General features: G+C 53.4%; 2 protein-coding genes across 6 annotated transcripts; one reads left to right on the top strand and one right to left on the bottom strand.

Moving 5' to 3' along the window:
• Positions 1-78: 78 nt before the first annotated feature.
• Positions 79-24,097, bottom strand: MMP28 (matrix metallopeptidase 28). 5 transcript variants are annotated; one of them, XM_068530777.1, is made up of 9 exons: positions 23,655-23,714; positions 15,923-16,002; positions 15,434-15,513; positions 15,023-15,210; positions 9,062-9,286; positions 6,262-6,507; positions 4,753-4,902; positions 4,258-4,425; positions 79-3,418 (listed from the first exon to the last, which is right to left on the bottom strand). In XM_068530777.1, exons 4-9 carry the CDS (start codon positions 15,180-15,182, stop codon positions 3,024-3,026), a joined length of 1,344 nt encoding a protein of 447 aa, XP_068386878.1. In that variant the 5' UTR covers positions 15,183-15,210; positions 15,434-15,513; positions 15,923-16,002; positions 23,655-23,714; the 3' UTR covers positions 79-3,023. The 5 variants fall into 5 exon arrangements, with proteins under 5 accessions (XP_068386878.1, XP_068386877.1, XP_068386879.1 ...); XM_068530776.1 differs by lacking the exon at positions 15,923-16,002 and having other exon boundaries at positions 23,655-24,092; XM_068530778.1 differs by lacking the exons at positions 9,062-9,286; positions 15,923-16,002 and having other exon boundaries at positions 23,655-24,097.
• Positions 168-1,269, top strand: C20H17orf50 (chromosome 20 C17orf50 homolog). Its single transcript, XM_068531772.1, has 3 exons — positions 168-185; positions 323-954; positions 1,056-1,269. The coding sequence occupies exons 1-3, from the start codon at positions 168-170 to the stop codon at positions 1,267-1,269; spliced, it is 864 nt and encodes a 287-aa protein (XP_068387873.1).
• Positions 24,098-25,284: the final 1,187 nt, after the last annotated feature.

Here is a 25,284-nt window from a genome sequence, read left to right as displayed (position 1 = left end):
GCTGGGCTTTCTTAAGGTAAGGCCCACTTTGAAGACAGAAATCCCGTTCCATCCAGAAAACAAAATATAAACCACCTATTAAAATTCCAATCAGTGCACTTAATGTTTATTGACAGCCTGCACAGAGATCAGTCCCCACCCCGGAGCCAATTAGAAGGAAGGTGGCGATGAACTGCCATCTCCGGGTTCGCAAGGCTCATTGCACCTGTTTGTTGATGGCTTCCCGCCGCCCCTGAGCCAGGCGCTTCAAACACACTCGATCTGATACCTGCCTTACAGTAACCCTTGAGATAGGCACTACTTTTTCCCATTTTACAGATAGGGAAACGGAGGTGACAGAAGCGACGTGACTTGCCCCGAGTCTTCAGCTAGGAAGTGCGGGGACCTAGAAAATCAGGCCCTCCTTTGCACGGGAAATCCTGCACACTCTGTAACCCTCTCTTGGAATCCTGCTGGCCCCGGGCATCTCGTGCGCACCGTCCTTCGAACAACTGCCTATTTTTTTGGGGGGGGCGGGCGGGCGGTCGGGCTGTGGGCAACAGTCAGGGTACCAGGGTACCCAGGCCCTTCACTGACCTCCTCCCCGCCCCCCGCCCCCGCAGGCGTGAAGACCCCCTTGTGGAAGAAGGAGCTGGAGCAGCCCGGGACCAGGGAGGCGGAGGCGGAGGCGGAGGCGGAGGCGGAGGCCGCGGAGGAGGGGTCGGAGGAGGACGAGGAGGAGGAGGAGGAGGAGGACGAGGAGAGGCCGCCGGAGGAGCGCGCGGCCGAGGGCGACGCGGAGGGCGGGGAGGCGGAGGGCGGCGAGGGCCGGGAGCGGGGCTCCGTGTCTTACTATCCGCTGCGCCAGGAGTCCAGCACCCAGCAGGTGGCGCTGCTGCGGCGCGCGGACAGCGGCTTCTGGGGCTGGTTCAGTCCCTTCGCACTGCTCGGCGGCCTGGCCGCTCCAGCCAACAGGTGAGGGCGCGCCGCTTGGCGGGGGCGGGATGCACGGGCGCCAGGGCCCCGGGCGGGAGCGGGCGGCGCGGTGCCCTGAGCGCCCCGGCCCCCGCCCGCAGGAAGCGGATCCCCCCGGAGGAGCCGTGCGTGCTGGAGACGCGGCGGCGGCGGCGGCTGCGCGGCGGGGGCTGCGCGCGCTGCGAGATCCTTTTCTGCAAGAAGTGCGGGAACCTGCACAGCTCGCCGAACTACGTGGCGCACTGCGTTCTGGAGCACCCGGATCTGCGGGAGGCGCGGGCTTCTGGAGGCGCAGGGGCTGCCGTGGGCCTTTGAGCGCCCCCCAATCCCCGGCCTCTGTGGCTCTCCATCCTCGCCTGACTCCAAACTCCCCGCCACCCTCTCCTCTCCCCAGACGCGGAGCGCTCTCCAGCACGTGCCTGAGAGCCGCCTTCCCGGAGCGCCCCCCTCCGAGCAGCCCAGCAGGCCCACCGCTGATGACCGGCCCCACCTGTCATCAATGCGGAGCCCAACATCACCTGGAGCTCCATTCCTCCAACAGCGCCTCCCGAGGGCCCCCGCGCCCGGGTCAGCACGCAGTGCCCACCGCCCACCTGACTCGCGCCCCCTGGTACAGCCTCACGCTCATCTCGGGGGTATTTCACGTCCTTCGGGCCCGGTGAGCAGAGGCGTCGCCTAGAGAGAATAACCCCTCTGGGAAACTTGCCCTTTCCCTCAAATCATTCAATAAAGCCCCTAATCAAAGTGTCAGTGCCTTGAGGTGTGGCGTGGGATAAAGATCAACCCTCCTCCCCTTCCCCCGGGTTCAAGCCAGAGGGAAAAGGGCAGGCGGAGAGCCTCATCCCTGCAACTCCCCCCGGACGGGGCGGAACAAAGTACTTGCAGCCAAGGGCAGTCAAAGGCCGTTCTCCCCACCGCGCAGAGAAGAAAATGAAGCTGCCGGGCCAGGAATGCCCACTGGCAGCTGAGGGCTGAAGCTGGCCGGACCTTCCTCCCCTCCCGCGGGAAGCCCCGTCTGGCTGAGGTCAGTGTGTGTGCAGAGGAGGCACTGGCAAGTGTGGAGGGGGGAGGACTAGAGAAGCAGCCCCAGAAGCCGCTGAGACAGAAGACAGGGAGGCCGGGGAGCTGGGGCCTTCGCCAGGAATCCCAGCTATTCTCGGCCGGCCAGCGGGAGCTCCTGGAACGCTTCGTGTGTGGCCAGGAGAATGGGGCCATTGTGAGCACGAAGCTCTCCCGGCCTGCAGAGCCCCCAGCGACTGCAGCAGTGCAGACCTCCGGAGAGGCTCCTGTCCTCCCGCTGCCACGCAGGGTCCTTCATCTGGCCTGAGGGATGAGGTGGGCGAAGGATATTTTGATTTTTGAAGAGAGAGGCAGGGCGCCTCTCCCCATCACAGCTACACACACGCACAACTCACTGGTCCCGGCTTTGACCGGAAGAACATGGCTGCGGCCTCCCTGGCAACCATACCCACCTGCTCTCACTGGAAACGTGTCCAAGGAAGGCTGCTTCCCCCCTCCAGGCCCACCAGCTGGGAGCACCTCTTTATTCCAGCCTTCCCCCCAACCCCTGAAAGAAACGGGGCCCAGCAGGCCTGCATCGGTCTCCTTCTTGTTCTGGGTCCTGACACCCCTGAGGTTGGAGACTAAATAAGACACAATTCTCCAAGGACTGAGCCAGGAGGTCCTGAGGGGAAGGGACAGTCTTGCAAAGTGGTCCCAACTTCTCCTTGAGTTTTGCATCCTTCCTGGTTGCCCAGTGCTGTGGCCTCATGGACAGGAACTGCACCTTTAGGGGAAGAAACAAAATCCCCAAGGCCTGGGAAGGAATGAGTCTTTGGGCAAAGGGACGTGGGGTCTGGGATCCTTTTCGGCTTCTCGTTGAATTGATCCCACAAAGATCAATGTCTTGACAGCACAAGGACATTCTCCAGGGAACAAATGCAGATGAACTTTCCTGCCCGGACTTCTGCAGGGAGGCTCAGAGGCTTGCAGACGGGGTCTGCCCTTGGGGCTGGGGATACACGTTGGCCATGAGAGCGCCAGCAATTCCCTAAGAGGTGGGGGCATCTTCAGAACAGGGTGCCCCCCGAGTTGGCGTGCCAGCAGCCCATCCAGGGCAGCTCTGTGGCCCAGCGGCCCGAGGCCGTTGCTCGAAGTTTGGCCTGGTCGAGGCGCCAGTAGCGGTCGTCTCTGAAGAAGATGATGGAGCCGTCGGGCCTGGGCAGGGCGCCGCTGACCTCCTCAGGGACACCGCCCCAGTCCTGCAGGCCTCGGGGGTAGTAGGGCTCCACCTGCAGCCCCCCTCGGGCCAGCACGTAGTAGCGGGCGCCCTTGAAGAGGATGAGGCGGTTCAGAGGAGGGAAGAAGAGGGCAGCATCCGGGTGGGGGGGCAGGCCCCCGGTCCGGCACAGCTGTGGGGAGCCCCACACTGGCTTGGGGCCCTGGAACCTCCAGCATCGACTCCCTGTGGGACATCGGCAGAGCCAGGGTGAGTTGGTGCGCTCGCCCTTTGGTCCTCTACCCCACCTCTGTCCCCCCATATTCCTACTCCCCTTCATGTTGGAGCCCAAGGTGGTCAGTATTCGTGATAATCAAAATAGATCAGTTGTAAACAGTAGAGGAGGGACACTTGTGGCCTCCACTTCCAGCAGGTGTCCGCAGAGGGCAGCTTGCTCTGAAGGAACCTCCCCACCCCAGGCAGGAAGCACGCACCCTCCCAGGTGAGTAATAGACTTCAGGGAAGTCCAGGGGCTTTCTCCACGGCCATTACTACCAACAGTTCTGTGAGGGCAGGGATTTTTGTTTTGATGACTACTGTATCCCAACACCTCCAGCCGAGTTTGTAGAAGGCACTCAATATTTGTTGAATCAATGAATGAACACAATTTTCTCATGTAATATACTGCACATTCCTCAGGCATTATGTTCTTTTAATCCTCCTTCCCCAACAAACCTGAGGGATTATTTTCCCCGTTCAACAAATTCAAGCTCCAAGAGTTAAGTGACAGGCCCAGACTCACACAGCCAGGATTCCAAGGAAGGTTTGTCCTTCTGCTGTATTGCAGAGCTCAGAGCCATCCTCTGCTTCCCTCTAGACTCTTCTCTGAAACTCTCCCACCCGCTCTCTCTCTCTGGGACCACCGTGACACCTGTGCCCCCCAATCCATCACTAAAGGAATCTCCTGGGAGAGTTCCTGGGTCCACAGGTTCAGAATGGAATTGAGACTCCTCCCCTCTTTTGACCTTGGGCAGACTCCTCCCCTCTCTAGGCTTCAATTTTCTCATCTGCCCCAGGGCTGGTACCTTTGAAGAAGTAGAAGTCTCCATCCTCCAATGACACCGCGGCAGCCTCAATGTGGGGGGGCAGCCCTGCCCACCTTTTCTGTAGTAGGTGGGGCTCTGAGACGTTGCCATCAGCTGTCACCTCCCAGAACTGGTTCCCTTGAAATATGTACAGTCGATGTTGCCCATCTGCCCAGAGACAAGAGAAAGTTGAGGAGTGACCATCAGCCTCCTGCCTTCTTTCCAGGGAAGGTGCTTCCCTAGAACCCAGCTTCCCAAACTGACGAGAGAGGATGCAGCAGAGAGGATACAGCATGCACAGCTGGGGCAGAGGGAAAAGTGCAGGAGAAAGAGGCGTTTTGCTTGGCGTGGGCTTGCTACCCTGCAGAATGCTTGTGACTTGGGATTTCTGGATTTTATAATTCATCCCCCAACCTTGTACTCCAGCTCCGGAGACCCCTGGAGATGTGGAGGAGGAGGGAAGAAAGAAGCAAGGAACCGGCGGGACCATCTTACCTACAGTGATTGCATCGAAGGAAGAGTGGCAATATTTAGGACCTCGGGTTTCGGGGCGCCTTCCTTGGAGTCTGTGGGGGTCCCAGGCCTCAAAGTCCGTGAACAGCTTTCCCGGGAGCTGGATGGCCACTGAGTCGCCCTGGGGCTTCCCTTCACAGGGAAGGAGGGAAGCGGGAGAGAATGCACACTGGTTGGGGGTGTGTTGAGGGCTCGAGACCTCGCCCTTGGTTCATTTCATTATCTGACATGAGGGGCAGGGAAGGAGGGCAGGGGTGGGGAGTTAAGAGTTGTCCTTGGTTGTTGGTGTTAACCATAGCACCAAACTCAGAAGTCCTCTTTCCTGCTGAACAGTCTGGAAAAGGGTAAAATCGGAGTGGGGGAACCAAACAAGGGTTTGGAACTAAAAAGGGCAGAGGGTCCTCTTCCTTGAGCCCTGGACAATGCAGATGGCATGAGGGCAGAGTTCAGGGGCCTGGGCTGTGATAATTACAGCAGTTATAATAGCGACATCACTATACTTCACTTATGAGAATGAGGCAGAGTCTAACAAGCTTAGAATTCGGCACCAGCTCCTGAATCCTGGTCTGCACCTTCCTAGCTGGGTGACCTTGGACAAGTTATCTAACGTCTCTGAGCCCCATTCTCCTCATTTGTGGATAAAAAGATACCTCATGGGTGTGTTAAGTGTCTGGCCCATGGTAGACACTCGTGAAATAGCAGCTATTATTATTATTACCTTTGTGTAGGTTTCTTAGGCTACAAAGCATGTTCATATCCACCAGAACAACAGCCCTGGGCGGTAAGCAGGGCCTCAATTATTATCCCCCCCCCCTTTTTTTTTCCCCAGAAGATAAAACCGAGGGCTCTAAAAGGGGAAGTGCTTTGCCCAAGAGCAACTGCTAACCCGGATGGAATGGTGACTTGATCCTGGGGATCCTGGCCCTGCCCACCGCACCAGGTACTCAGGGTCACAGCCCCGGGCTGGGGTCCAGATAAATCTCCGGGAAGCACCAGTCAGTTCATTCTGGGGGAGAAGACCCTGTCTAAGTCCACGGCCAGGCAGAGGCCCAGGCTTGCGGGAAAAGTGGGCATCAGCTCACGGAGAGGGAAATGCTGGAGGAGAGCCACTGCAGCTGGGAGCAGGAGCGAGGGCTCTGGGGTCTGGGTGGGACCGAGGACTGGGTCTGGGTGATGGGGCGGGGATACGAGAGGAATTGCGCGGCCCTGGTTGGGCAGGAATCAGCAACTGGAACGCAGAGGAGGGCTGTGCCCAGGAAGTGGTTGCGATGATAGAGGCCAGGCATGGGGGTGGAGCACAGCAGGAGATGAGGTTTCTCAAGATTTGAGGGGAGCCCGAAGCTTCAGCATCGGGAAGGACCAGTGATGGGGAGGCCAGCTTCCTGCGCTTAGGATGGGGGATCCTATTCGAAGAGCCGGTGTCCGAGCCCTGGGGATCCCGGGTCGCAGGGGACAGGGGAGAGCGCAGTGGCGAGCGCGCCGGGGGCTCACCATAGAGGCTCTGCACGGCCAGCACGTCGTCCCAGCTGAGCAGCGCGTCGCGGCCCAGCCTCTTGTAGTAGGGCGCCATGAGCGCGCGCGGCGCGGCCGAGTGGGTCAGGCCGAGCGTGTGGCCGATCTCATGCGCCAGCACCACGAACAGGTTACGCCCGCGGCGGCGGCTCAGGGACCAGCGCTCGTCGCGGTCGAAGTGCGCTTCGCCGCGGCGGGGGAGGAAGGCGTGCGCCAGGGCGCCGCCTGCAGGCGGCGAGGAGGTCAGGCGGAGCCGCCGCCCGCGACACCCCCCAACTTCCCACCGCCCGGCGCAAATGCCATTGGCGTGTGTATGGCTGCGTTTTTGATGAGTAATTTCCCTCCTAATTAAGTCTGGCAGAAGCTGAAGTGTGGAGCAATGAACAGATGACTAGGCTATGGGGCCTGGAAGTCTAAGAGGGAGCTTGGTGTACAAAGAGCACGGGGCCAAACTGCCTGGCTTCCAATCCCGGTTTTATCTGCTTACTAGCTGTGTGACCTTGGACAGCTAGCTTAACCTCTCTGTGTCTTAGCTTTTAGATTTTAGATCTGAAAAATGGGCATGTTGATAAGGGAGTTGCTCCTTACGTGGTTGTTCTGAGTATTAAAAAGGGATGTGTGTACTTGTGTATGTTACATGTAATACTTAGTGTCTACCGCAGGTAATAACCGTTACTTACTTTCGAAGAGATCTAGGAGTAGGGACAGTGGTTACCCCCGAAGGGGGCTTAATGAGACTTCTGGGGTGTTGGTAATGTTGTTTCTTGATCTGGGTGCTGAGTGTGTTTATGGGTAGGTAGAGCTTATTTATTAATAAGTACATATAGGGGGGACTTCCCTGGTGGCACAGTGGTTAAGGATCCGCCTGCCAATTCAGGGGACACGGGTTCGAGCCCTGGTCCAGGAAGATCCCACATGCCGCGGAGCAGCTAAGCCCGTGCGCCACAACTACTGAGCCTGAGCTCTAGAGCCAGCGAGCCACAGCTACTGAGCCCGTGTGCCACAACTACTGAAGACTGCGTGCCTAGAACCCGTGCTCAGCAACAAGAGAAGCCACTGCAATAAGAAGCCCGCGCGTGGCAACGAAGAGTAGCCCCCGCTCACCGCAACTAGAGAAAGCCTGTGTGTAGCAACGAAGACCCAACGCAGCCAAAAATAAATAAATTTATAAAAAAAAAAAAAAGGAGAGAGAGAGAGAAGCGTATGTAGGGGACTTCCCTGGCGGTCCTGTGGTTAGGACTCTGCACTTCTACTGCAGTGGGCACGGGTTGGATTCCTGATCAGGAAACTAAGATCCCGCATGCCACGCGGTGGGGCAAAAAAAAAAAAAAAGTATATATATTCTTGCGTTCTTTCACTCTTGACTTCCCTCTGCCAGGGCCCTGTGTGGGTCTCTACTTCCCTGCTTCCCTGCTTGTAATAGGAGTGAGCAGAGGGAGATGGGCTGGATCAGTGATTCTCAAGCCTGTAGTGGGCCCCAGACGCAGTTTTGCAGTTTCTAGGGTCCTACCCCCTCACAATTCACTTTCCGCAGGAGTTGGCAAACAGCACTGCAATGATGCTGGCCTAGAAGCCCACTGAAGTTCCTTCTGGCGTTGCTTTCTTGGAGCCCAGGCCAGAGGGGACTGACAAAAGTTGGGAGGCTGCCTTTAAAGGGAGCCTCCTGGGGCATGGAGAGCCGGCCATTTGTAGGAGGAATACATGCTTCTAATTTTGAATATGCCCCAAGCTGTTTCGAGCCATGTAAGCCCTTTCTGTTTAACCCTCACAATAATCCTGGGAGACAGATGGGCGGGTTTCGAAGGGAGAAGACATAAACTCAGACAAAACACCTCTCTCAAATCAGAGAGCTGACTCCCAGCTCAGTGCTGTCTTAGTGACCAGACTCCACCTGGGGACCTGGGTATGGATATCAACGTCTCATGGAGATATCGTGGGTGAAGTGAGTTACATGCAAGCACATGTGTGTGCTACATGTGGATTCTCGAAGAGCCTAGGTCTCTCCCAGTCCTACCCTGGGTCTCAGCAGCAGGGCTTGGAGGTGGGCTTTGCTCTGAGTGGGCTTGATGGAAAGCAGGAGAGTGCAGGGGAGGTGGGGCCCAAGTACCCAGGCGACACAAGGGCTTAAGTCCCCACCGTGAAGGGGTCTGATCAGGTCTCCTCGCCTCATTAGTGGGGAGGAGATGCACAGATGGCCTGCATTCAGGTTGTGAAGGCTAGTGCTGGGCAGAAGGGGAGGAGAGCGGTTTACGTTGCAGCCGTAAGCCTTTAGGTCGGGGGCAAACAGGAGAACAGTCTGGGCTGTGGGTGTGTGAAGCAGGTGGCAGGGAGGGGGTAGAATGCCTCTTGCCCTGTGGCAGTGACTGTGCAGTGGGTGGTGGGAGGGCGGGAGTGGGGTTGTGGTGGCCTCTGGATGTTTTTAGAGCCTTGGTCTGGAGAACATCCACTCCTGGAGAACAAGAGAGGCACAGGCCTGACTAGAGGCAGGGGATGGATGACAAGACCCCAGAAGGTTCTCCCCAAAGAGATAATGCTCTTTAGAGTTTGCAAAGCACTTTCCGTGGAGAACCTCATGTGACCGTCCCTTCAGCCATGAGGCACCTAATAGGGCAGGGACCACTGTTCCCATTCTACAGAGGGGAAGACTGAAGGTTCTTCAGAGGGGGCTGCAGCTTGGCCAAGGCCAAAGGGGGAGTGAAGGTTCCACTGCCCTCCCCAGACTGCCTCTCCTAGTTGGGTTTCCTTCCTGCCATGTGGGAGACAGGCTCTGTGTCAGCACCTGGGCCATCGAAGGCGTTGCTCAGCCCGTCGTTGTGGTCCCCTTGGAAGAAGGTGAGGCGGATGTCAGCGGGGCGTGTGGCCGGGGCCTCCCAGAACTCCAGCGCCGAGACGTTGCTCCACAGCTGGAAGGCGGCGCGCACGGCCCCCCGAACTGCCGGCTCAGGCAGGTGCTGGGGCCAGTTCACCAGGCGGTAGGAGAGATGCCGCTTGTACCATTTGTTGCCTGCCACCCAGAGAGGCCGCATCAGTCACACCTGCTGCAGAGCCTGGGGCTGCTCCCTGCGGACCCTTTTGATGGGGAGATAGGTCCTCCTCCAGGAAGGCCCTGATGTGATGGAGGAAACACAGCCCAAATGGGAAGCCCCCTGTTTGGCTGTGGAGACACTGCTCTCAGACTGACAAGACTACGCTTGCCCTGCACAGTCCCTAGTCCAGTGGCTCGACCTGGGGACGTCCCAGTATGACAGGGGATGAGCAGCCTTTACCCGGGAAGAGTCCCCAACCTGAAGGAGTCCCGGGTCTGGGGCCATCCTCCCTACAATCTGGGCTGAGCTTGAAAACCGTGCTGCGTCTCTTGCTGGCAGCAAACCCCAGCCCCTGTCTACTGTGTCGGGGTGGAGCCACGGGGGCCACAGCCATGACTGCCCTCTCCCCCTTCCTCCTCTCCACCCCTCACACCCTCCTGCTGGCTCCCTTTCCCGTGCCCTGGGCCTGCTGCTGACCAGAGACCACAAGGCCCATTTATTCGAGGTCCTTCTCTGACCCCTGGCCCTCCCCCTCACTTCCTCAGGGACTCTGCAGAGCTCTGAGGTGAAAACAAATAAGAACAAAGGGTGTGTCTGTCACTGACCGAGAGAAATTTTTCCATCTCCACTTAGTTAAGAGTTCCTATTCCTTTGCCTCAAAGTGCAGTTCCTCCCTGAGGCCTGAGACTCTGGCCTCTTGCCCGAGCCCCAGGTCAACCGTGTCCCTCTGCAGCTCGCCTTGCACCCAGGACCAGGGTGCTCACAAAGTCCAGATCCCAGAGTTTTTCGTGGGCTATTTCTGAGCCCTGCAAGCTCAGGGACTGAAACTGTGGGAGACTCACAGCTCTGGAGGCAGGACTCCTGGGAGCACCCGAGAATCATGCTGTCTTTGGGTCTCAGTTTCCCAAATGGACCAGACTCCCTGGAGCATGGGTGATGAGTGGGCAGGGCAGGCCCGGCTGTGCTAGGAGGCCAGGCCAGAGGACAGGGCCCCCTCTCCCCTTGGGGGGCAGGTGAAGGTTCAGATCTCCTGCCTTTTTGTCCTGGGGATATCCTTGCCTGAACCAGGTAGGAGGAGTGAAGTCATGGACGTTTGGCCATCTCCTTATCCATCTCTCTGCTCGATTTTGCTGAAATTGAGACCAGGAGGAAGGGCCTCAGAATGAGTGAGTGGCGGGGCTAGGCCCTGAGCCCAGGCCCTGACACCAAATCCAGCGCGCTGGCCACTGTACCACACAGATAAGCAGGCCCATTTGCTAAGACTCAAGGCTTATAAATTTGCCTGAACATCGCTCCTCTGGGTCAAAGCGGGGGCTCTGCGCAAGCTGAAATTCTCCTGAATTCTCCAGCTGGCAGAAGAGCTCAGCACACTTTCCCTCCCCGTCCATCCTCCATGGACATGGGGAGGGGGTGTCCCTCCTCTCACCCCTTTGGGCCTGGCAGCCACCCAACCCCTCCCAGCCAGTGACCAACCCTCAGGGAGGGAAGAGGGAAGGATTCTAAGGAAGGCCGAGGAAGGCCTGGAGGAAGGCCAGAGGCGCCGCCTGAGGGTTCACGAGGTACCAGTAACACTTCTCATTGAATCGTAAGTTTCACCAGGCACAGGGCAGGCTGGCGCTGGGCTCTTTCACACCCTGCTATGGGTGACCAACTCTCAGACTCTCCCCCACCCCCCCCCCCCAAAACCTTCAAGCTTCTAGAAGAGTGTGAGGCAGCTCCTTCTGCCTCTTTGCAGCTAAGGAGGCCCCTCACTCCATGGGCAAGAAGTGGGGAGGCTACGGAGGACAGATAGGACTGGTACTGAGAGACTAATTTGCCTTGAGAGCAGAGCTGGATGGGGGGTCCTTGGTGGGGCTGCCGGTGAGAAAGGAACCGCCTGGCCAGCAGCCTGAGCCCTCGTCCCTATCTTCTTGTAGGTCTGTGTCCTTGGAGCAGGCTGGCCACTTCAGGCCCCCATCCCAAACTCCTGGCTGGAAAGGGCTGGTTTCCATGGCAACCCTCAGGCCACAGCAGCACCTGGCACTGCACCCACCACACCCTTGCTCCAAAATTCAAAAGGGAAGGGGAAGGAAAAGGAGATGGGGAAGGGCAGAGAGCTAGACTCCTTGCCTGGGGCTGGGGGACCCTGGAATCCTGACTCCCAACAGGCAACTGATACTGTGGAGAGAACGTGGGTTGAAATCCCAGTCCCTTTGCTTACAACCTCGTGTATCAAATTATAGACTCTCTCCAAGCCTCAGTTTCCTTACTTGCAAAGTGGGGTTGGTAAGACTCACCTCCTGGTAAAAGTGAAATAGCAAATGAAAAGGCAGCACAAAGCTGCCTGGCATGTGGTGGGTGCTCAGTAAATATCCCTGCTCCTTCATTTTCCATCCCAGATACAGCCCCTTCCCCGCCCCAGGGCTCCCCATCTCCACCAGCTGTGTGAGGGAGTAGGGACATTGAAGATCAGCCCTGCAGGCACAGAGTCCGGACCTGGTGCTTGGAATGAGGTTGCCAGATTTAGCAAATGAAAATACGGAACGCCTAGTTCAATGTGAGTTTCAGATAAACAACAAATACTTTTTGTAGTATAAGTATGTGAAAACAAAACAGTTAAGTTGTTCATCTGAAATTCAAATTTAACTGGGCATCCTGTGTTTTATCTGGCAAACCTGGAACCCAATTTCATCGGTATAGCATTTACCCACAGAATGGAAAGTCACTGGCCTAGAAATCCACATCATGTCTTAAGCACCTTCCCATGTTCTGGGTTTTTTCACATCCGGCAATCAGTCCTCCCAGTGAAAAGAAGGCTTGGCCACACTCTGGCTATGTGGCCCTGGGAAAGTCGCTCAAGCTCTTTGTACCTCATTTTCCCCATCTGTAAATGAGGATAGTAATGGTACCCATCTCATTGGGTTGTTATTGGATTAAATGAGTTAATCCATTTAGAACCATGCTTGGCATGGTCATAAAGACTCAGTGCGTATTAACTGTTATTATTATTACATTTTCTTTCCTAAGGCATGGGAAGTGCTCGGTGCCTGCCAAGCTCACAGCTCTTTTCTAGGGAATGTCTTCCCACCCAGGAGGTAAAGAATTCAAGCTGCTGTGGTTCATGTTGTGAATAAGAGAGAAATTCTCTGTCTAGTCTGGCCACTGCTGTCTGGACCAGGAGTCAGTGTCAGATAATGAGATGGAGAGGGAGGTGCCTTAGCATGAATTTCTGTCCAAAAGGGATGGTCCACATTGGATAGTGACAAACGGACTCCATCAGTTCCTCCCTCAGGGCATGAGAAGAAGAGATGCTGCCGGAGGAAGCATCCCTCATGCTCAGGTCGTGTCCTGAGGGCCCAGGAAGCATCGTCTCAGTTCTCTGGGACACCGACTCTAGGCTGGCAGTGTCGCTCTTGAGACTCTCTGGGGCTGCCCCATTTTCCACCGTGTTCTCCCAACAAGCCCTTCCCCTTAGTAATCAACGCCTCTCCTTTGCAACCTGAACAAGCTGCTTCCGATGAGGAAACAGAGCAAAGTGACATGGCCCAGGTCACACAGCTAAACTCAGAGCTCCAGATCCAGGGACACCGCTCCAGCTCACAATGCTCCTCCATTCCACCTTGTCCTTCCCCTCTGCTGTCCAGAAACACATGTTCTGGGGGATGCAGCACACGTTGACACCGGGGACATCTTGACCCCAGAGTCTGGACCCCATCGCTCCTCCTTGTTTTACCAGAATACGGTCAGGCAGTGCTGGGGACCCAGAGTGGCTGGATGGGTAGACACAGTGGAATTGGATTGGCAAGTACCTGGAAACAGACATCCTCCAACAGCTGAGGGGAACAGCTCACAATTTTCTTACGAATTAACTAAGAAATAAAAACAGTGTGCCTCTTGTTCTGTTCATAATGGGTATTGTCAGCCAAAGTAGTTAATGCAAATTAAAAGAGGCAATGGCCCTAAGTGCTCACAGTAAGATGAATGAGATGAGAACCTAACTGAGCAACCCCGTCTTGTTAGAAATCTTGAAAACTGTGAAAACTGAGCAGAGAAAACTAGACTTAGCACAAACAAGATGTTAAAATTACACACAGTTAGGGCTTCCCTGGTGGTGCAGTGGTTAAGAATCCACCTGCCAATGCAGGGGCACAGGTTCGAGCCCTGGTCCGGGAAGATCCCACATGCCACAGAGCAACAAAGCCCGTGCGCCACAATTACTGAGCCTGCGCTCTAGAGCCCGCGAGCCACAACTGCTGAGCCCGCACGCTGCAACTACTGAAGCCCGCGTGCCTAGAGCCCACGCTCCGCAGCAAGAGAAGCCACTGTAATGAGAAGCCCGTGCACCACAACGAAGAGTAGCCCCCGCTGGCCGCAACTAGAGAAAGCCCGCATGCAGCAACAAAGACCCAATGCAGCCAAAAATAAATAAAAATAAAATAAATAAATTAAAAAAAATTACACGCAGTTAAACTTGTTATTGATGAAGAATTGACAGAAGAATCAAATCTCCTTCATAAAGCGTAGATCTGTAATATCTGATCCTGGAAGATTGGATTTGGACAAAGAAGGAGAAAGTGGAGGAGGGGAAGGGAAGGAAAAACCCAAAACTACACAAGGAAAATCACAATGGCAGAAACTGTAATGTGAAAATGTCTAGAATAAGCAAATCTGCAGAGTCAGAGAGGAGATTGATCAGTGGTTGCCTGGGGCTGGGAAGAGGGAGAGTGGGAGTGACTGTTTCATTTTGGGCGTGGGGTTTCTTCTTGAGGTGATGAAAACGTTCTGGAATTAGATTGTGGTGATGGTTGCACAATGCTGTGAATATACTAAAAATCACTGAGTTGTACATTTTAAGTGAGTAAATTTTATGGTATGTGAATTGTATTTCCATAATGCTGTTAAAAAATGTGCCGTGGTCAAAATAAAACTGATCGATGAATCACATCTTTGTTGAATAATTCTTATGAAAAAAGAATCGATTCTGATGAAAATGACTTCAGTCAAATATAAAGGAAAATGTTGGCAATCGTTTAACTGCCCTACATAGCAAATTGATCAAGGCATTAAGTGGGCTTGATGGGGTTTGCTCTGGAAAATACTTGCACAAGGAAAATTTATCAATTTAGGGACTTCCCTGGTGGCGCAGTGGTTAGGAGTCCGCCTGCCAGTGCAGGGGACACGGGTTTGAGCCCTGGTCTGGGAAGATCCCACATGCCATGGCGCAACTAAGCCTGTGCACCACAACTACTGAGCCTGCACTCTAGAGCCCACAAGACACAACTACTGAGCCCCCGTGCTGTAACTACTGAAGCCCGCAGGCCGAGAGCCCGTGCTCCGCAACAAGAGAAGCCACCACAATGAGAAGCCCGCACACTGCAACGAAGAGTAGCCCCCGCTCGCCACAACTAGAGAAAGCCCGCATGCAGCAACGAAGACCCAACGCAGAAAATAAATAAATAAATAAATAAATAAATAAATAAATAAATAAATAAATTGTTTTAAATGAAAAAATAAAGAAAAATTAAAAAAAAAGAAAATTCATCAATTTAGGCATAATTCTGACTTAAATATCTGTGTTCACAAACATGGTCCTTGGGTTGAGAGGTCCTATTCACCCACCCTAGGGGAGCGAGGTTATTCACAGAGCCCAGTCCGAGGATGAGACGTATTTTTCTGGCCATGGGGCTTCAGGACACTGGGGAATCCCAACCCAGCTAGATTTTAACAGTGCTCACCTTGCCTGGCAAAGCGTTTCTTACGCCTCATTTTGGCCCGACGTCCAGCAAATAGGGCACTGACTCTCTTGGTCCAGGCCACCTGGCTATCGGTATCTGCCACCCCACAGCGGGGCTGCGTCATCTGGCGCAGCGTGGCGGGGTCCAGCATCCCGCTCATGGGCAGCTGGGACACCCACTGGAACTCCCTGTTAGGAGGAATTGAGATAAAGGACCACAGTGCGAGGCTGGCTGGTGGGGATGAAGGCAGGGAGCTTCCCTGGAGACAGCAGGATGCTGGGGGCAAGGGAGGGAGCAATGGAGTGTGACCCCCTGGGCACACGTGGGAGACCAGCCTTCTAGGAGGAGGGAGGAGGTGACCGGAGCTTTGCACTCCAGCACCACCAAGTCCTCCCCATCCCTCTGTCTTACCTGATGGCATTGCTGAATCGCGTGGAGGCGGGACTACTGGGGGCAGGTTCACTGAGATATCCGTACTTCTCCAGGAATGCCTGGGGGAGAGAGAAAGGTCAGCTTTCCTACGGTGTGGCACCCTTTCCCCTCCCTGGGTCTCCGAGGGTCCATGTCACATACATCACACCCAGGCTCATGCCTTTTCCCAACAAGGTCTATGAGCTATAGCAGAAAGAGTCCTGGCATCAAAGTCAGAACCTGGACTCAGTTCCAGGCCAACAACAGATCAGCTGGATATAGTTCTTGGAAGCCAGTGGAAAGAAGTGTGTGACTCATTGCCCATCCCTATCACCAGTCCTACCCTTCAGGGGAATGATGCACTCAGCTCCCTGCTTGCCCTTCTCACTCATAAAGCCCCACCAATGGATTAAAAAAATCACCTCGGCTGCTGAATTCTTATACAGACACACATCGACTCTTCATTTTTACCCCTCCTTGCTGTGTTACCTCTCCAGAAATAATTTTCTGTCTTCCTTGTTCTCTTCTTTGCTGTATTTCTTAACTCAGATCAACTCCAATCAGAGCTGCTGCGTCAAGGAAAAGGCACAAGTTGGGAATGAAACCAGACACTAAGAGCCAGGACCCACAAGCCCCTAAACCTTTGCAAGTATCCCCCCTCCTTTTTGTGGATTTCGTTATATCTGTCTCCAGAGACCTCCACATCCTCTTCTCAATAAAGCCACTTTCCATAAGGAACCCTTATTCTAGACAAACTCTTTCCAAGTCCATTTTATTGTTTTCCTGAGCTAACTTATTAGTATTTCAGCACTATTGTTTTCTTCTTTCCCTTTGCATAGGTATACCATTTGGGGATGCATAATGGATTGAAGGAGTTCTAGGGGCTTAATCTGGAAGACTCTTTACTGCTCAACATAGTGTGGCATCATAGAATAGCCACTGGTCTTGGAATCAAGAATCTGTTCCCAACCATGACTCTGCTGGGTGGCCAGAGACAAACTACTTAACCTCTCTGAGCCTCCATTTCTTCACTCACAATGTGAGAACAGAAATAACCCCACAGGATTCTCAGAAGGATTAAATATAGCAATGTACATCTAGCATAGTTGCCTGGTATATAGTAAATGCTCAGTAAACAGTTGATCAGGTTGATTTACCTTAGTGGGGAAATTAACAAGAGACTTTTGTAATGCAACCCATCTATAAGACGGGAGTGCTTTGAACAAGGCAGTTACACCTCTAGGTGCTTTATCTCAGACTTGCCTCACCCCAGCCAGGTGCCTGGTTCTCTTCCATGCCTCTTGCCTCTCCCTTGGTGAGGATGGACAGAGTGGCTTTCTAAAGGAAGTCAGCTAATTGTTTCCTTAGAAGCAGTTTTGCTGAGTGAGTGACTTGGGAGAGACTGGGTCACAGGCTAACAGGCTGGCACTCCCTGTGCCTCTCCCCCCAAACCCACCCAGCCCTTATCAGGGACTTGGCTCCGGTTCAGGAACTTGGAAGCCTTGGACAGAGGCGGAGGGCAGGGGAAACTGACGAGTGGCGTCTCCTGTTTCCTGGCTGGGCTGCCGTGCCTGGTACTTTGGCAGGCAAGGTGGGTGGAGGGCAGGATGGGAGTGGAGGCTTTTTTCAGGGGTCCATCAGAGGGGAAGTCCTGGGCTGACCCGTGGGTTTCAAGGCAGAGCTGAATTTCCAGAAGGCAGAGTAAGCAAGTATCCAGGACACCAGCCAAGAGACACCAAAAGAATGAGTAAAAGAAATGTTAAGAATTTGACACTTAATATTTCCATAAAAGCACCGAAGTGTTATAATGGGGATTATCAGGACTTAAGAATTCCCTTATACTTATTCTATGTTCACTATGCACCTATCTTAAAACATTTTTAATTACAGGAAGGGGGCCCTTAATACTGAGTGTCCTAAAGTTCTGTTGAGTGGAGGGAGACCCACATCCCGGGGTGAGGAGGACGCAGGGTTGAGATGCCCTCTGCTCCTGCAGCCCTCCCTAACCCTCTTCTGCTTGCCCATTTGCCGTGCCTGTTTTCCCCTGCAAAGGTTGGAGAAACGCCCGTCTGCCTGGGAGAAAGAGCAGGGGTGTGGGGCAGGTGACAGCGTGGCAAAGGGATCCCAGGAGAAGACGCAGGATTGGGAGGCTGTCCTGTGCTCTCTTGGGGGCTCTCCGAGCTCCACCTGGGATCACCGCTGTCCCCCTTCATGGCAGCCATGCCCAGGCTGCTCCTCTTTGCCTCACAGTTCAAACATCAGGTTTTCTCTCTGCCCTGTCCTCCACCCATCCTCTCTCCCATGGAGCCCAGGGCTGGAGCTGCATGGAGAGGAAGCTGGAGGGCTGTGCCCCTCCAGGGATTCGCCTTGCTCAGGTCCGAAAGCTTGCGCCAACCTGCCTCACCCACTTGGTCAGGGCTGGGGCCACTTCCCTGGGGGAGTCGCCTCTGCAAAGCCCTGGGAGTGGCTGTGGTGTTTGGGGAAAATGAAGACGGTTTTCCCCAGACCCAGAAAGCTGAGAGGCATCAGAATTCCAGGGGTTCTAGTCCTCCATCCATCCTGACTTGTCCTGGGAATGTGTGCAGAGCCCAGCCCGTTCAGTGCCTGAAGGAAGGGGAAATTCTGGCCATTACTGAGTAGGGCAAAACTAGCAATGAGGTGTAGCAAAATGAAATCCCCGAGCTCTGAGTCACTAACCCGGCAGGGCCAGAGCACTGGACTGAGTGTCTTGAGTTTTATTCTTGGTGCTGCTGTGAACTGTGTGTCCTTAAGCAAGTCCTGTGCCTGTCTGGGCCTCAGTTTCCTCTTTTATAAAATGGGGGCGTTGGATTAGAGCTAAGATCTACTCCAGCTCCTTCTCTTATTGTAGCCTTGTTTCTGCAACTGATTAGCTATGTGAACTATGGCAAAGTTACTTAACTTCTCTGCGCCTCAAAATATAAAATGGGGGTAGGAATACTGCTTTATGTTTCTCACAGGAGTGTCGTGACAATCCAGCAAGAAGAAGCTTTGGGAAAGCTTTATGATAGTTGCTCCGTTAAAAACGTTATTTTTCCATTTATAGTCGCAGAGCCTTATTGCTGGAAGGGACCTTTGGTAGATTAGTCTAGGAGGGGTCAGCTTCCAGTCTCCTGTCCACAGAGTGGCTGTGACATTCTCCATATCAAAGAATTGCAGCAGCAAAAATGAAACCAAGAATTAAAAAATTGCAAGCTCATGCAGAAACCGTGTTGCTTCACCTATGATCTATTACTTCTCCTGTTATGTTTCATTATGATTCTAATCTTTCGATAGTGACTCTGGGTGATTGTGTTTATCATCTGATACACCTGTGGCATTATTAGCCAAGTCAAGACGCAGGGGATGACAGCTGATGTTCTGCCTTAGCATGTCCCATAAATAAAAATGTTTTCTGGTAATCAGGAGCACAGTGAGCTCTTGCCTATTGTAAAGCTTTTCAGGGCATCTCACCTTCTTTGAGCTTCACAATTACCTTGCAAGAACATAGGCAGGACAGGTGTTGTTATTCCCATTTTAAAGATGAGGAAGGTAAATCTCAAGGGAGTATAGTGTCTCATACTTGAATCTAAATCCTCTGACACCTATCCCAGGATGTTTTATTTCACATTTAAGCAAGTGGCTCAGAGGCTTTAAAACCGAAGGAGCAGGGTCCAAGCTGCTCTCACCACTGGGAGATGGCCCTCAAATATAAAAAAGGTAAAACTGGGGGTGTTTCTAGCTGGATTCCTTCTGTCTCCTCCGCGAGCAGGCCCAGGGGCAGAGCAGAGGGAAGAACCTGCTCAGGCAGGGGACTCCAAAGAGGCTAGGATCCCATCTCCCATGACAATCCACAGGGGCCCTCTGACAAGCCACAGGTATTCAATAGCACCCAAGTATGTTCTTCACAAAGACAAACATCTGCTTCCAGAATGTATTGCTTTTGCTCTCTCACTTCTGGAACCCACTGAAGTTTTCAGGGCAGTGGGACAAGCTCCGCCCCTTTCCTTTATTTTGGGCAAAGACCTCCCCTTCCCTTCTGTCTGACTCCCTTCCTCTTCTCCTCCTTTCCCTTGTCCCTGGTCCCATATTCACAAAGTTCTGTCTACGTATAACTTAGATACCTCTTACTGTAATCCCCGTGCCTTCTTTCATTTTCCATCCTTAAGGAAGTTGGAAAACATTAGCTGGCTAGTCTCCATCCAGATCCCATCTTGTATTTTTTTCTAATGCCAAATAACCAGACTGTATGGACCCATGGTCCTCACTGGGTGTGGGGCGAAGTTTAAGGCACAAAATAAAGCCCTAACCAAGATTGTGTTTAGGAGGAGTTGTCCAACAATCTCTCCCTTCTATGTTCCTGCTTCCACCATCCAGCTTTTACTATTAATAGATTTCTTGGTTTTCAGACTGGTTTGGCAATTGCTTTTCCATCAACTTGTGGTCCTCTGGGACCCTTCAGAGCCTCGTCTGCACCCTATGAATCACTGAGCTGAGCTCTTGGGAAAGGCTTCCATGCCCGGGCTTCTGGGTTTCTGACTCACACAAAATAAAATGAATGGATCTGTGGTATGAAAAACAGACACTGCACCTGGTGGTGGATACTCCACAGAAGCTCCAGTGTCTCCCTGGAGAAACAAACTACCCAGCTTCCTGTTGCCCTGGCACACTGGGAATAGCCGTGCAGATGTGCTTGATTACTGAGTGGAAGGCAGGTCCTGGACACATTGCCGGGTTGTGCTAAAGAAGGTCCAAGCAATGCGTGGTAGGTAGATCTCTGGGGACAGTCTGTGTTGCCCAAGAACAGGATAGGGCCTGGCTGGGAATGGGAGGGGGGCCAGGGTGATGATGTCATTCATTAACCCTCAATCTTGCAACTCAGCAGTGGAGACTGTTCCTGCCCTCTAATGTTGTGAGCAGCTCTAGTTTTCTTAAGTGGGCAGCAATGAACTTGTTCACAATGCAGCTTTGTAAGCAGTCAGTCCCCTGCCAGGCAAAGCCCACTCTGGAAAGCCCTCGATTTTATTTCTTTGTGTGCACACAGGGGACACATAGAGCCATGCATGCAGGGCACAGGAATACACACAGAGACACCCAGATAGATAGCCATGGACATAGGTAGATGAAATGTATACACACATACACACAGAGGCAAAGGCGTGCAAACATACCAAAGTTAAAGAATGTTAGTGCTGGAGAGAATCTTAAAAGTCATTTAAGAAATTTAACTCCCTTATTTTACAGAAGAGGAATCTGCTGACTGGAGAAGGGAAAAGATAAGCTTAAGATCACACAGCTGTTTTACTATTTCCTTCTTTCCATCTCCTGAACTTTGACCTTTGTCTATGAGCTCAGCAGGACTGCTGTGCTTTGTTTGGGGTCTGGCTCCCTGCACTGCGGTCAGGGAAATGAACCGGAGCAAAGAGCTGGGGTGATCAGGGGGCTCACTTTGTGCAGGTTCCTTTCTGTGGATGGTTGTATTTCCCTAAATGATCACAACATCTCTCATTCTCATGCTCTCCTTACGATGTGACTCCAGCACTCCTCCCACCAACTGTGGGGTCTGTGTTCCCACCCCTTGACCTGGAGTTTGTGACTCCAGACAGTGGAGTACAGCAGAAGTGAGGCTATGCAACTTCCTAGTCTAGGTCACAAAGAGATACAACTTCTGCTTCTCTCGCTCTCTTCTCTCTCTCTCTCCCTCTCTGTTCTCAGCCTGGAGACCCAACCAACATGTTTGGAGGCAGGCCAAACTAGCCCACATGCAGAGACCATGTGGATAGGCCCACATGGAGAAGAACTGAGGCCCCCAGCTGACAGCCAGTATCATCAACTGCCAGAGAGGTGAGTAAACAGCCTTCAGATGGTTCCATCCCCAGACACTGCAGAGCAGAGACAAGCTGCCTTGATGTGCCCTGTTTGAAATTCTAACCCACAATATCTCTGGACATAATACATGGTTCTTTTACTTCACTGAATTTTGAAGTAATTTGTAATGTAGCCATAGTAACTGCAACACCATCTCTTAAGAATTATAGCCCTGTTGTCAAATGCTGAAAATTGTTGTCTTACATACTTTGTCCTGTATTATTGTTCTAGGAGAGCTAGTCACCAAGCCAGGGCTTTAATTTGAAGCTCTGTTTTCTAAAATAACAACAACAAGAACAACATTGAGAGCAACTTCCTTTGATAGACTGCTTTCTACATACTAGGTACCGTGCTGAGCCTAGAATGTATTTCACATACATTATCTCATGAAACCACACCAAAATCTTGTGAAATAGGCATTACTAACCCCCATAACACAGAGAAGAAAACTGAGGCTCAGAGAGGATAAATAATTTACTGATGGTTTGCACACAGGTCTGCCTGACACTGAAGCCCATGAAATTGACCATATACAGAAACACATATAGACATACCAACACACACACACAATTTGCATATATATATGCATATAGGGACACACCCCCATTACACATTTCCAGAGTTCTTTATGCTTTTAAAATATTTCCTGCTCTCAGAGGTAGAAAAATCCCCTTCCCCCAGTTATGTTAAATAGATGGAAAGAGACTTAATCGGCTAGATATTACATTTCCCAAGCACACCCCAAGATGAAATTCTCTCCATCTGGGGCCACCGCAGGCATGGGCGGCAGAGATACGGTCTCTGTTCTCTCGCCAAGGATTGCCTGGGACCCGGACCTGGGGGGAGGTGGCATGGAACTCTTAACAAGACTTGGCTTGGTACACAGAAGCCTTCTCCTGGGGCCAGGAGGACTCTGCACTTGATGTTGTAAGACTCTAAATTCAGAGAAACAGAGTGATTCCCGAATGTGCAAAAGCAGAGAGCACAGAGCAAGAGACTAGTGCTTAGATGGGGAGGGAGTGAAGGAGTTGGAGAGAGGACCCCCTTGTGGAAGCAGGGTCTTTTCCAAATACTCCAGAGCAGTAATGGGAAAGGGCTGGTGGAAGGAAGAGTGGTTCAGAGGTGGTCCTCCTCATTTTGCAGGGTTCTTAAATTCAGCATGTCTCTCTCTTCTAGGGGAGGGGAGTGGGGATACTGAGAAGCTCACAACTGGCAGTTTTACAGCAGGAATGATGCTCTGTGAGAGTCTCAGGGCAAAGTGCTGGGCTCAGTCACTTAAAACTTATTTGCCTCCCTTCTCCTTAAAATAGTCGTGACCCCAGTTTCTAATCCAGAGGAGAGAGAAGAACACAGACAGTGATGTTCCTTTGGGGAAGAAAGCAATGAAACTGGTGTATTATTACAATCACCTATATCTAGAAAGTAGACGCCCCAAGTTCACCTCTAACCCCACCTCACAAAAATTCCCCTTGTGCAACCTACACCAAGCAGTTGAGTCCAAGGGAGGAAAATGAAATGGGAAATCTTTAAGGTTCACCTCCACTTCCCCACCCCCTTTTCTCCAGTTCAGTCCTGAAGCACTGTTTAAAGCTCCTTAGAAGCAACTCTTAAGAGTATGCTACTCTTGGGACTTCCCTGGCGGTCCAGTGGTTAGGGCTTCGCGCCTTCACTGCAGGGGGCATGGGTTCAATCCCTGGTCGGGGAACTAAGATCCCACAAGCCGCGCAGCACAGCCAAAAAAAAAAAAAAAAAAAAAAAGGGAGAGAGAGTGTGTGTGCTACTCTCACCCATTTTACAGATGCAGAAAGTTCTGAGCTTGGGCGCTCACTAGCCCCAGCTGGTCAGGGGCAGCACCGGCCCAGGAAGCCAGAGCTGTTTCCCGTGTCCCCGGCCAGGGCCAGACAGCAGTACGCTCTCGCCAGCAGTCTGGGAGTCTCCGCAGCGTCCGACACTTGGGGAGGACGTGTGATGAATGAACTGCTACGTCTCCCAGACTAGGCGGTGAGGGACAGTGGCTCCGCGCTAAACTGGGGTGTAGGGGTTCCCTCTCCCTTAGTTCTTGCATGTCTATCCTATCTTTTCGCTGCCCCTTCCCCTTGTCCTGGGAAATCAGTGCAGATCCGCCTGCCCGTGTGGTTCCAGCCCTGGCTTGGGGTTCGGGGGTGGGGTAGGGTGATGGGGTGGGAGGGGGAGAGAATGTCGCCCTAGGCTCTTTGTGTGCAAGTGCGAAGGGTGCGGAGGACAAGGGAGGGTCACGCCGATGGTCAGCTCAGATGGGGCGGCTGGGTGGCCTGACTGCAAAGTTCGGGCGGGTCTCCAGCACGCGGACCCTCTCCGCCCCACACACACCGCGTACCTCCGCCTCCCTGCGCAGCTCCTGGCCTACGCGCTGGGCGAGCTGGGCGTCCAGGCCGCCCCACAGCAGCAGCGGCAGGGCGCGCAGCAGGAGGCCGACACGCGCGGCCATGTCGCCGCCGTCCCTGCCGCTGGGCGCGGGGCACGGGACGCGGGGCAGCCGGCCGTCGGTCCGCCGTGCCCGGGCCCCCGCGGATGCTCCAGCTCTGCGCCGGCCCAGCGCCGAGGGGAAGGTTGCAGGGGCTCGCCCGTGCCCGGGCTCCGCGCCCCGGGCAGCTCCTCCGCGGCGCTTCGCCGGGAGCCGGGTCGAGGTCGTCCAGCCCGGCAGTGCCTGCCCGCGGGTCCGCCGGCCCAGGGACCTAGAGGCGAGGGAGGGAGGCGAAAAAGAGAGGAGGAGGCGGGACCCCGGCACTCCGGTCCCACCCACACGCCTCGGCTCCTGGAACAAGCGGCGGTGCTAGAGCCTCTTCCGCAGGCTGTGTGGCCTCGCCCGGCGCCAGCCGTCTTGCGAACCCGTCCTCTAGTCCGCCACCTCCAGTCGATCCGGATCTCTCTGGGGAGGACAGGGGAGGAAACGTCTTCTCCTGGCGGTTGTGGCTACCTAAGGCTTCGATGAAGAGGGATTCTGGCCTACCCGAGGGTCATTGATGGTTTCAGCCGGGCTGGCAGGGGCCGAGGCCCTGAGGTGTGAGAGAAGGAGCCCTGGGCTGGGGTCAGAAGGATTGAATTTGAGCTCCAGACCTGCTTCTTTGCTAGCCGTGTGAATCCTGCCTCAGCCACCTGCTGGTTGTGTGGTCTTGGGCAAGTCACTCACCCTCTCTGAACCTATTTTTCTCAGCAGTGAATGGGGATAATAGAATACCGACATCAAGTGATAATAGGGAACATTTAATGAGAGAATGCCTGTAAATAACTGAGCACCGTACCTGGCATCATGCAGTCCGCATTTTATATCAATAAAAGGTAGACTGCAGCTGTGTGACCTTTGGCAAAGCATTTAACTACTTCGAGGGTCAATTTTCTCATCAATGAAATGATAGCGAATAATATTTAGTTTCCAGAGTTGCATGAAGATTGAGAACATGTGTGTAAAGTGCCTGGCTTTATATATCCCACACAGTCCTAGTAAGGGTGGACAGATGATTTACGTGAAAAGCTTAGTCAAACTCGTACTGAGAAAAAGTGAACTGTTTTCATTATCCGCCTTAGTGACTGCAGACTGGTTGCTGTCTCTCTTCCAGGCTCAGTTTGCTAACCTGTAAAAGGCAAATGGCACAGTGATACCCACCTCTGGGGGTCGATGTGGGGTTTAGATGAGTTAATGTGTGTAAAGGTAATCTGGAATCTATAAAGCGCTAACCAAATGTAACGCAGTGTTCTTATCCGAAGTCTTAGGGCCTTAGTAGTGCACAAGATGTTTTTGTGTTGTTAGCGAAAGGCGCTACTTGGACGGAGGAATTTTTAAAAAGCGCCTCTTTGATTGGGCTTCTCAGAAATAGGCGTTCCCGGGGCGGACTGTTTGGAAATAGGCCACGCCCACCTCACAACTAGCCAGTGAAAAGGGGACACTCATTCTGGGCGAACCAATTAGAAACAGGCGCTCCTTTGGGCAGATCAATGAGAAAAAGGCG

The sequence above is a fragment of the Eschrichtius robustus genome, chromosome 20 (assembly GCF_028021215.1).
Source record: "Eschrichtius robustus isolate mEscRob2 chromosome 20, mEscRob2.pri, whole genome shotgun sequence".
NCBI lineage: Eukaryota > Metazoa > Chordata > Mammalia > Artiodactyla > Eschrichtiidae > Eschrichtius > Eschrichtius robustus.
This window is presented reverse-complemented; position numbering and strand designations above follow the sequence as displayed.